A 10,322-nucleotide genomic window follows, 5' to 3' on the forward strand; every position below is an offset into this window, starting at 1 on the left:
GTATTGGGGCGCTGTCTTTTTTTTAAGATCTGTTCACACATTTTCATGATCTTTGAAGTTAAACTGTAGTTGTGGTTTTTGTCACGCCGAAATAGGAAGCGGAGCGAAAAAGCGAGTGGTTTTGCGAAGTGGATTTCTTTCGCTCTATTTTTAAAGTAGAGTGCGAAAATGGTGTTTGAACAAAAATTCGGTTTCTCGGTAGTGGTTTTTTGATCACATGCGGCAATTTCACTCTGATTTTTACTCTTTTTTCGATTTTTTGGATCAGAGTTTTTTCTAAATGGTTTTCCCAATCCATTCACAGCTCTTTCTAGGCCTAGTTTTTTGTTTGAATTAAATTTTCATTCGCCAATGGTTTTTTGTTCACATGCGGCATTTTGACATTGTTTTTTTTTTTGGTTTTTTTCTTATTTTTTGATCTGATTTTTTAAAAATGGTTTTCTCAATTCACTCGTAGTCCATTCTAGCTCTAGTTTTTCTGTTTACTCGATGAAAATTCTTTGAATTGTACGTCAGGACTTGTCCTGCTATGTTTTTTTATTTCGTCGCCATGATTTTTGTTACAACCATATGACGTCACAGCCAGTTTTTGTTCATTCGTTCATGCAATTTCAACAGAATTGTATGTGTGACGTCATTTTTTGCTCTTAGTGGAGCGAGTTTTTTTGTTCATGCGCGTGATTAAGTTTTTGGTCACACTTGACTTACGTCACTCTCAAAAATGACTTCCTCAATTTGAAATTGACTTTTATTTACTTTAATTCAAAGAGATAAGGTCAAATGGGTGTGTGTCACTCTAAATGAAGGTTATTTGAGATCAGCTAATAGAGGCAGCAATAACTTATACAGATTTTTAATCAAAATATAACATCGGCCTTCAATGAAAAGACGAATTTTTTTGGTCTGTCTTTTTTTTTTACTGTTTTAGACTGCCGATCTACGAATCTATTGCGGCTATTTTCTGGCAATCTGCCAGCTATGTTTGTTGAATTGCTTGAAAATGAAGGACTAATCAAATGTAACTCCGCCCTGCCTTGTACTCCTTTTGGAGTTTCTGTCACCTGGTACAGTTGCTTTTAGTTTGGAGTTATATTGTCTGCGCAATTTCGCCGGCTCTTTTCTCTTCTATTAAACTGAGCGGTGCTGTAATTGTTTCCTTGACAGGGATGAGAACATCAACTTTTGCGGTTTTCATGCTGTAATTGTTTTATCCGAGTGTTCACAGGAGTTTTGTTAATTTTTAGAACTCGGTGGTGAGTTTTGCGTGGAGGATGTGACAAGTGGGGCGTGTGGTGTGCTTCAAGTGACATTAGATGGCATTTCCCTCAACTTCAATGGCCAAAAGGTTGTCCACCTCAAACGAATTGCGTTCACGCAATTCTTATGATTTCCCTCACATGCTGAATCACATATAACTTTGCTGTCACTATCCTCTGTTGACAGAATAATGCGTGCAATCGGTTTGATCACGATTTGTAGAGGGTAATAAGGGACTGCAGTTGAGGATAGACAGAGCACGTGACATAAACTTTTAAGTGGTGCAAATGGAAGTATCAGTTGTAGATTGCCTTTTTTCTTGGAGAATTAGTTCCTTCTAGTACTGCAATGCTTAATCGGATATACCGCTATTTTACACCATAAGATGTATGCTGTTCGTTGTTTAGGTGTTTATCGATCTGCGAGATATAAAGAAGTGCAACACAAAGAAGGGATTATTTGTCCTCCAAGAGTATGGTGAGAATTTGTCTCTTCCACATATTTTTTTATCGAGTCATGTGGGCTTGTTTTTTGAATAAAATGACTTCTGTACTTTTGCCCTTTCAAATTTACAAGGTTAAAGAAGTTTATTTCTCAAATGAATGCCCTAATTAAATTGCTTCTGAGGAACGAAATCAAGAGTATGGTGAGAATTTGTCTCTTCTACATATTTGTTATCGAGCCATATGGGCTTGTTTTTTTAGCAAGTATAATTTTTATGTTAGGTTTCAGAGCTCGTTAATGAATGCTGTCATTATTTTAAGGGCAGGGGTTTTAAATTGATCTTTTTGTTGGGTTTAATGTTATAGCAATTATTTGGGTCCTACTGGTCTTTTATGTTGGATGGTTTACGCAATTAATTGCTCTCAAACGAAGTTTGTAGCAATTGTATTAGTCCTGTTGGTATTTTATGCAATTTTGTCTGACCCATTTGACCGATTTTTTTGTCTGACCCATTTGACTTTTTTGTCCCTAAAAACAGTTTAAAAGGCAGCGCCCAGTGGGCATTAGGTTCTCTTAGAGCCTTTCAGCTCACTAGTATCCAAGTATGCGATTCACAGAAACTGTTTTGGAGACTTATACTTATGGCATGAAGGGCGGTTCTTAGAGCATGACCCCCCCCCCCACACACACACACATCAGCCCCCCCTCACTTCATCACCACCTCTGCACATTGTTCAGGCCGTAAGGGCTCCGTGCAGCCAATGATCCTCCCACCGCCCCCCACTGTTGCCCCCCCCCCCCCCCCCCCCGGTGCACCCCACTGAGCTCACCTCACGCCCTTTTACTAAAGCTAGCCTTACTTAACCGTTGCCAAATGCTGACGGAGCCAACCGCTCGACGGTCGTTTGAGAGCAATACCCCCAACGTTAATCGGTTATCTTTTCTTTTAATTCTTGTGATATAAGATTCAAGAACGATCGATTTGACGTCTGTACTATGTAATATGTCCTGGCCAGAACGCCCTTAATGGAGGCAGTTCAATGCGCTCACTCAATAAACTGCATGACTTGAATATTAATCCTTTTAATAGCTGCACAGCGATAGCTGGGGCTATTATTATCCTTATCTTGGTTTTTTTTAAATTCCGTCGTCAAGATTTTTGTTGCCACCATATGACGTAACAACCACTTTTTGTTCATTCATTCATGCAATTTCAGCTGAAACGCATGCGTGACGTCATTTTTCTCTCTTAGTGGAGCGAGTTTTTTATCATGCGCGTGATAAAATTTTTTGGTCACACTTGACTTACCTCACTCTCAAAAACGACTTCCTCACTTTAAAACTGACTTTTTTTTTACTTTAATTCAAAGAGATAAGGTCAAATGAATGTGTCACTCTAAATGAAGTTTATTTAAGAGCAGCTGGTAGAGGCAGCAATAACTTTTACATATTGTTGATCAAACTATAACATCTCAGCCTTCAATGAAAAGACGATTTCTTCGTCTGTTTTTTTTACTGTTTTAGACTGCAGATCTACGAAGCTATTGCGGCTATTTTCTTGCAATCTGCCAGCTATATTATGGTATTTTTTGTATCCCAAGAGAGCCCAAACGTAACAATTTTGTATATTTCTGCTGTATTTAAAAATCTATCTTTTGTGAGCGACTTTTCCATTATTCGGAAAATTTTTCGTCGAATCGTCTTTAAAATTACTTTTCTATACCAGAAATTTAATGATTTTTTGAAGGAGCGTATTTTTTACTAATCGCCCCCATTCATTGTTATTATTGCCCTCTTACTTTTTACAATCGGAGAATTGAATTGTATTGGTGATTTGTTTTTTAGAATCCAAAGGATTTGCATTGTATTGGTGTGCTGTATTTTTTTTACAATCCAAAGTATTTGGATTGTATTGGTGTTCTGTCTTAAGATCTATTCAAATTTGTTTTCGGCTTTCTCACTTCAGTGAGAAGTCAAACTAGAGTGGTGAATTCAATTAATTGCTCTCAAATGAGAAGCAATTATTGTAAACTTGTATGTCTTTTTTATGCAGATTTTTTTATAGACCGTTTTTGCGCTTTTTTCTTTTCCTATTATAATCTTTTACTTCTCAGGTGACTTTTTCACGGTATTCTTCATCTTTCACTGATGTCAATTGCTCTCACTCCGAAAGAAAGTTTGTTGTTGAAACAAAACCGATTGTTACAAAAAGGATGATAGGGTCCTGATTGCCGAGTGTTAAATCTGATGTTTTTGCACCCGTAAAAAATGTATCTAGGCTACAGCCCCTGAATGAAATTGCCACGCCTGTCATTCAAGAGCATTTTCGCCAAAGCTAGTGGTTTATATTTGGGTATTTTAATTAAACGACTGGGTTTGTAGCTTGATTCTTTTCAAATTTCCTTTGAGTGAGGTGTTCAAGTCGAGTGAGGTGTTCTCTTTTTTTGAAGTTGACTTTTTCTCACGTGCGACATTTTATCTTTTGTTATCTGTGTTTCTTCTCTTGGCCGATATTAATGATACATATGTGTTCTAATTGTACCTATTTGCAATTGCTTGAGTTTATCAACGGCCGGATTATGCTTTTTTTTAGTACTGACACTATTTTTTGACGTAAAATATTTGAGAACATTTGATTTGGCCCATTTTAAATACTTTTGCTGTCTTATCAGTAAGTATTGTTAATGACAGGTTTCGTTGTTTGCTATTGAGGCATAGAGCAACCTAATTAATGGTTCGATTTCATGTTTAGTAGTGTGCATGACTATGAGACTCTTTGTTTCCAAATGTTTTGTTTTTTTTTGTGAACTTTGCGACCATTTGTTGTACATCTTGGTGTTTTACCATTTATTTCCAAGAGTGACTGGTGACATAGGTTGCTATTACGAATCATTTTAATTGATTAATTGCTCTCAAACGCAGTTTGTCGCAATTATTTTCGTCCTGTCGGTCTTTTTTATGCGATTTTTCGCTTGACCGATCTTTAGTCCGACGCTTTTGACTTTTCGTCCTCAAAAAGGGGATAAACAGGTAGCGTCTAGGGGGCATTAAGTGCTCTTAGAGCTTTTCAGCACTGCTTTGGAGACTTATTAATTGCTCTTGAACGAAGTTCATAGCAATTATTGTAAACGTGTGTGTCTATTTTTTCGCTTGTCAATTTTGACTTTTCGACTGACTTTTACGCCCTTGAATACGTGATCTAAAATTCTCTCTCAGTCACAATTTTAAGCAGCTAAACTCAATTGGCGGCAATTTAATGCTAAAAGTCAAATGAAAAGTGCGCCGAAACTGGTGTCATTTTTTACTTTAAGTCTTAATAGTGGTATATGTTAACCTCTAATGTGGTTATTGGAAGCCCCCTATTGAACTTCTTTGTCCCATTTAGGTTCCCCCTCGCTCTCCCTCCCCCCGAATGAAGCAGGCTGCAGTTGATTTGAGCTCCCACCAGTCGTTCGAGAGCAATTCTTCCGACGTTTAGTCGGCTGTGTTACTTATGATGTGAAGTCCTGTTTTTAGAGGTTGAAGACACCCACCACTGTTGACCCCCAACAGCACTCCAGCTTTAGCAATTTTTTGATAAAATTTAATTTTTCAAATTTGCGGAAAATTGTCATATTTCAATTTTTTGGATCTTTATGAGCCAGTGAAACTATTTAAAGATTGAAATAGGGATACTGGATAGTTCCTTGAGACAATGAAAATTTGGTTTTTAAATTTTTAAAATATCGGTTTTTAATTGCTCTTGAACGAAGTTCATAGCAATTTATTGGAAATGTGTGTGCCTTTTTTATGCAAATTTTTCGCTTGACAATTTTGCGTTTTTCTTCTAGAACATCCTTTGACTTCTCAAGTAGTGACTTTTTCACGCTTTGGTTCTTCATTTTCGAGTGATCTCTATTGCTCTTTCGGAAGTAAAGCTTGCTGCTAATATAAAATCGGTTGCTGTTTGGGAAAATTAGTGAATCATAGCGAAGTGGTTAGTGTGGGAGACTATGGACCGGGAGGTCAAGGGTTCGAATCTCGTTGGGGGCAAGGTTTTTCGCACCCATAAAGAAAAGTTGATTTAGGCTACAGAACATGAATTAAATTGCCTCGCCTGTCGTTCAAGAGCAATTCTTCCGACGTTTGTCGGTTTATGTTTTATTTGATTGATTTATTTAATAACAAATCTAGAAAACAAAGTTGCAGAGTCGAATCAAGCTAAAGCTAGCCTAACTAAACCGTGGCTAGCTACTGACAAAGCCAACCGCTCGCTGGTCGTTTGAGAGTAATTCGCCTGTTGTTAGTCGGATATGCTAAAATTGTTTAAGTTCAAAATCAGTGCTTTCTTTTACTTGGACACTATTTTTTGTAAAAATTCTTGTAATTAAGAGTTTAACGAGTTTTGAGTGTTGACGAATCTCTTAATATCTTTATTAACAGGTCTCATCTGATGTCAATGATGTTGAATTAACCAAATAATTGGTTTAGTTTATAGTTATTTCTTTCTATGACTTATACATTGATCTATTTGGTACTTCCGTGGATAATCAAACTTATATTGCTCGTAGCGACGTCCACTTAATTATCGATAATCCAAACACTTTGCTTGGCAGATAGATTGTTAGGTTTTAGATTGTCAATTTTCGTTATCTATTTGGTACTTCCGTGGATAAGCAGACTTATATCGCTCTTAGCGACGTCCACTTAGTTATCGATAATCCAAACACTTTGCTTTGCAGATAGGTTGTTAGGTTTTAGATTGTCAACTTTCGTGATCTATTTGGTACTTCCGTGGATAATCAAACTTATATTGCTTTTAGCGACGTCCACTTAGTTATCGATAATCCAAACACTTCGCTTTGCAGATAGATTGTTAGGTTTTAGATTGTCAATTTTCGTGTGTGCATTTATATACTTTCATAGCCTTAGAGATTTGTTCCTCTGATGTGGTTGATAGTCAAGTCTTGGTTTTCTTCATTTTTTGGATTGTTATTCAGGACCCGTCCTCTTACGTTTTTTTAATTCGTTTTTAATTGCTCTCAAACGAAGTTTGTAGCAATTATATTAGTCCTGTCGGTCTTTTTTTTGCTAAAAGTCAAATGAAAAGTGCGCTGAAACTGGTGTCATTTTTTACTTTAAATCTTAGTAGTGGTATATGTTAACCTCTAATGTGGCTATTGGAAGCCCCCTATTGAACTTCTTTGTCCCATTTAGGTTCACCCTCGCTCACCTTATCGGTCTTTTCATGCGATTTTTCTCTTGACCGATTTTTCGTCTGACGCTTTTGACTTTTCGTCCTCAAAAACGAGATAAACAGGTAGCGCCCAGTGGGCATGAAATGCTCTTAGAGCCTGCTCAAACTGTTTTGGAGACTTACACTTGTACTTATGGTGTGAAGGGCGGTTCTTAGAGGTTGAAGGCACTCCCACTGTTGACCCCCCCCCCTCTATTGCCCCCACCCCCCCCCCCCACCGCGCAAATGCCCCCCACCCCAGTGATGTCCCCAATCAAACCCCATCCCCCTCCGTGGCTAGCTACTGACGAACAATCGCTTAATAAAAACGCAAATTTTACTATTTTGCCATTTTTTCAAGCTTTTTGAAAATTTTTTGATTTTTGTCAGCCCTAGGTGCCAAAGAACTTTCTCTAGGGTTTAATAATAGGTTACTGCATTGTTTCTAGTTGTAATGGAAAGGTTTCAACATTTTAATATCACGAATTTTAGCAATTTTTTTGGCAAAACGTGCAATTTTCAAATTTTTTGACATTTTTTTCCTTATTCAGGTCTTTCCAGACCGAGGGGCCAGGAAACATCCTAAGCGTTTCGATGTTAAGTTACTGACAAATTTTTAATGGCCATGGAATAGTTTTTCAACTTTTTAATGTCACTAATTTTGGCAATTTTTTAGCTTTTTTCAAGTTTTTTTGAAATTTTTTGTAGTATTTTAGAATTTTTCAGCCTCAAGAGCCAAGGAACCTCCTCTAGGGTTTCAAAATAGGTTACTGGATAATTTCTAGATTAAATTGAATGTCTTGCAAGATTTTAACATCACGAATTTTACAAAATTATTTTTACAAAATTAAAGTTTTGGACATTTATAGTCATATTTGCAATTTTTCATGTTTTTGAATTTTTTCCTGCAACAGAGGCCCTGGGACCTCCTCCCAGTTTTGACAATAAGCTGCTGCATAGTTTCTAGAATTAATGGGATGGTGGTCAACATTTTTTATGACTCCAGTTTTAGTAAATTGTGGATAAAATTTAAACTTTTCAAATATTTGGAAAATTTTTGCTGCAAGTGTACGGATCTTTAAGAGCCTGTGAAACTATTTCAGGCTTGAAACAGGGATACCGGATAGTCTCTTGAGACAATGAATTAGTTCCTAAGATATTAGTGTCTTAAATTTTAGCAAGATTTTGTTAAAATTTGCAAATTTGTACAAAATTTTTCAATAGTTTTTGTCCGTTTCTTGAGTTTAACGACCATTACTGGCCAACAAATTTTTTCAAGTCTCGCAGATGGGTTACTTGACAGTAACCCATCAGGAACCCCTCTCTCTTTGTTGATGCTGCACTTCAGCTACTGTTATGTAGCGTAATGTCATCATCTCTGATCCTCATTATCAATGAGTTATAGTTGAATTTTCTTATCATAGATGATCTAACAGGCACTTTTTAGGAAACCATTGTTAATTGCTCTCAAAAGCAAATTGTAGCAAATATATTAATCCTGTTTGTCTTTTATGCAATTTTTTGCTTGGCTGATTTTTCGTTTGACCCATTTGACTTTCGTCTTCAGAAACGGGATAAAGAGGTAGTGCCTTGAGGTCACTAAACCGTGGCTAGCTGTTGAAAAAGCCCGACGTTAGTCGTTTATTTTATGTTTTTCTGTCTTTACATAATTCACCACCTTCACGTTTTAGTTCGTACTCCACTGAAATTTCTCGGGTACTAAGAAAGCTCGGGCACTCTGACTTATGTTTTTTTTTCTAACTGCATTTAGTTATGAGATATATGTTTTATTCCGGTTTTAGCGGCGGCTATTTTCCGGTACTCTGTCGTCTATATTTGGAAATGGTTTTGAATGGGGGACTCTGTTTTAGGTGAGTATGAGCGCCTAAAAAAGCGAATTTTTTACACTGTGTCAAAAAAGCTTAAATTTCTAAATTGCTTTCAAATTAATCTGTTTGTCTGGTCATGCAATTTGTCCGCGATCGACCTTTTTTTGTCTGAAGGATGTGTTTTTGTCCTTAAAAATGAGATAAACTGGTAAGGTCCGAGGGCAATAAGTGGCTTTCTACTTTCGAGCTATCCAGTCGCTAAGTGTGCGTTTCACCGAAACCGGAGAGGCGGCATTAAGTCTTAGTAGTTTTGCGCTGATCATTTTTTGCCTCTCTACCCAGTTTGGCTAGCCTATCTTAACTTAACCTGGCTCAACCAAAGCCAGGTTGGCGCCAGTCGTTTCAGATCAATTCTTCCGATATTGTCGGTTGTTTTATTCTTCTCCTTCAATGCCAATGGAGATCGTGGCTATGTTGAAATGTAAATGTACATATTTTTTATATGTATTTGAGTCATGGTAATCTTTCAGTTCCTGAGCGACGGGAGGTGTTTGTACGCAAGTACAAGTCTGCTCAGGCCAATGAGATATGCTACGCTGTGTTGTGTGTATTCTCAATGGTAGCAGCCGCAACTTCCCCGTCCTCCCCTCCCAATTATTACTCCCAGGGATCAGGGGGAGGGTCAGGGGCAGGAGGGGGCTCCGGTAGCAGCACCAGCAACAGAAACAGTTGTTGTTCACCAATTGGCTCACAACAAGTCTCATCAATCGCATCCAATTTATGAAAAAAAGCACACATATATCAACAACTGACAATGCTAGAAATTGTAAAAAATAAGTCAAAATAAACCCGAATCATGTCCATTCGTAATCTGATGGGAAACACAAATGCTCGAATGACTTCGGAAGTCAGAAAAAAGCAACTATAATCTTAAATGAGTTAATGAAAGATGTAGTAGTAGTAGTGCTATTAATAGTGCCGCTGTTTGTATATCGTGATTATTTTTTTGAAAACTATGTTGATGCAAACATGTCTCCTGAATAAATTTTTGTGAAGAGAATAAAAAATCCAATTGGTGTTGATGATGCAAAGTTATGAATATCTGTTAAGATCTGCTGAATTTCATTTCGTAATTATTGTTGAACTATTGGATTTTTTGTAATAGTGGTCCTTTTTTCTCAAGTTGTCCACGTATTTCTCTAATACGTTCTGAAATTTAATTAAAAAATTTAAACTAGTTCCAGTTACTGCTTTAAAAAAGCAGTAAAAGTTTAATTTTACTGCTTTAAAAAGTTTTAATTTGAAACAAAAATATGTATCTAAGAAAGTAAATTTAATGGATTTTAATGCCATTTTGAGGTCATTTAGAAGTCGAATGATTAGTCACAATTTATGTAACCAATGTTTTGTTTATAAGGGTTGACACAAGTCTATTTTTTATGAGACGATTTGGGTGAAAAGGGCTGATCTATGAAAGACATTACTCTTAGTATTTCTTCTGACTACTACTAATTAGTGTATATAGTTTTACCCGCTTTAGATTATTATACCTTGTCTTGTCTTGTGCAGTAGTAGAT

At 36.8% G+C, this 10,322-nt stretch overlaps 1 protein-coding gene across 8 annotated transcripts in view; it reads left to right on the top strand.

Moving 5' to 3' along the window:
• The window catches only part of LOC142336180 (MAP kinase-activating death domain protein-like), a 178,553-nt gene extending 168,622 nt beyond the window's left edge, over positions 1–9,931 (top strand). For all 8 annotated transcript variants that reach the window (XM_075384803.1, XM_075384810.1, XM_075384806.1 and 5 more), the window contains 3 exons: positions 1,245–1,345; positions 1,665–1,734; positions 9,276–9,931. In XM_075384803.1, coding sequence (XP_075240918.1) covers positions 1,245–1,345; positions 1,665–1,734; positions 9,276–9,529 — 425 coding nt within the window. In that variant the 3' untranslated portion in view covers positions 9,530–9,931. The remainder of the gene's footprint in view (positions 1–1,244; positions 1,346–1,664; positions 1,735–9,275) is intronic.
• Positions 9,932–10,322: the final 391 nt, after the last annotated feature.

The sequence above is a fragment of the Convolutriloba macropyga genome, chromosome 3, assembly GCF_964194025.1.
Source record: "Convolutriloba macropyga chromosome 3, txConMacr16.3, whole genome shotgun sequence".
NCBI lineage: Eukaryota > Metazoa > Xenacoelomorpha > Acoela > Convolutidae > Convolutriloba > Convolutriloba macropyga.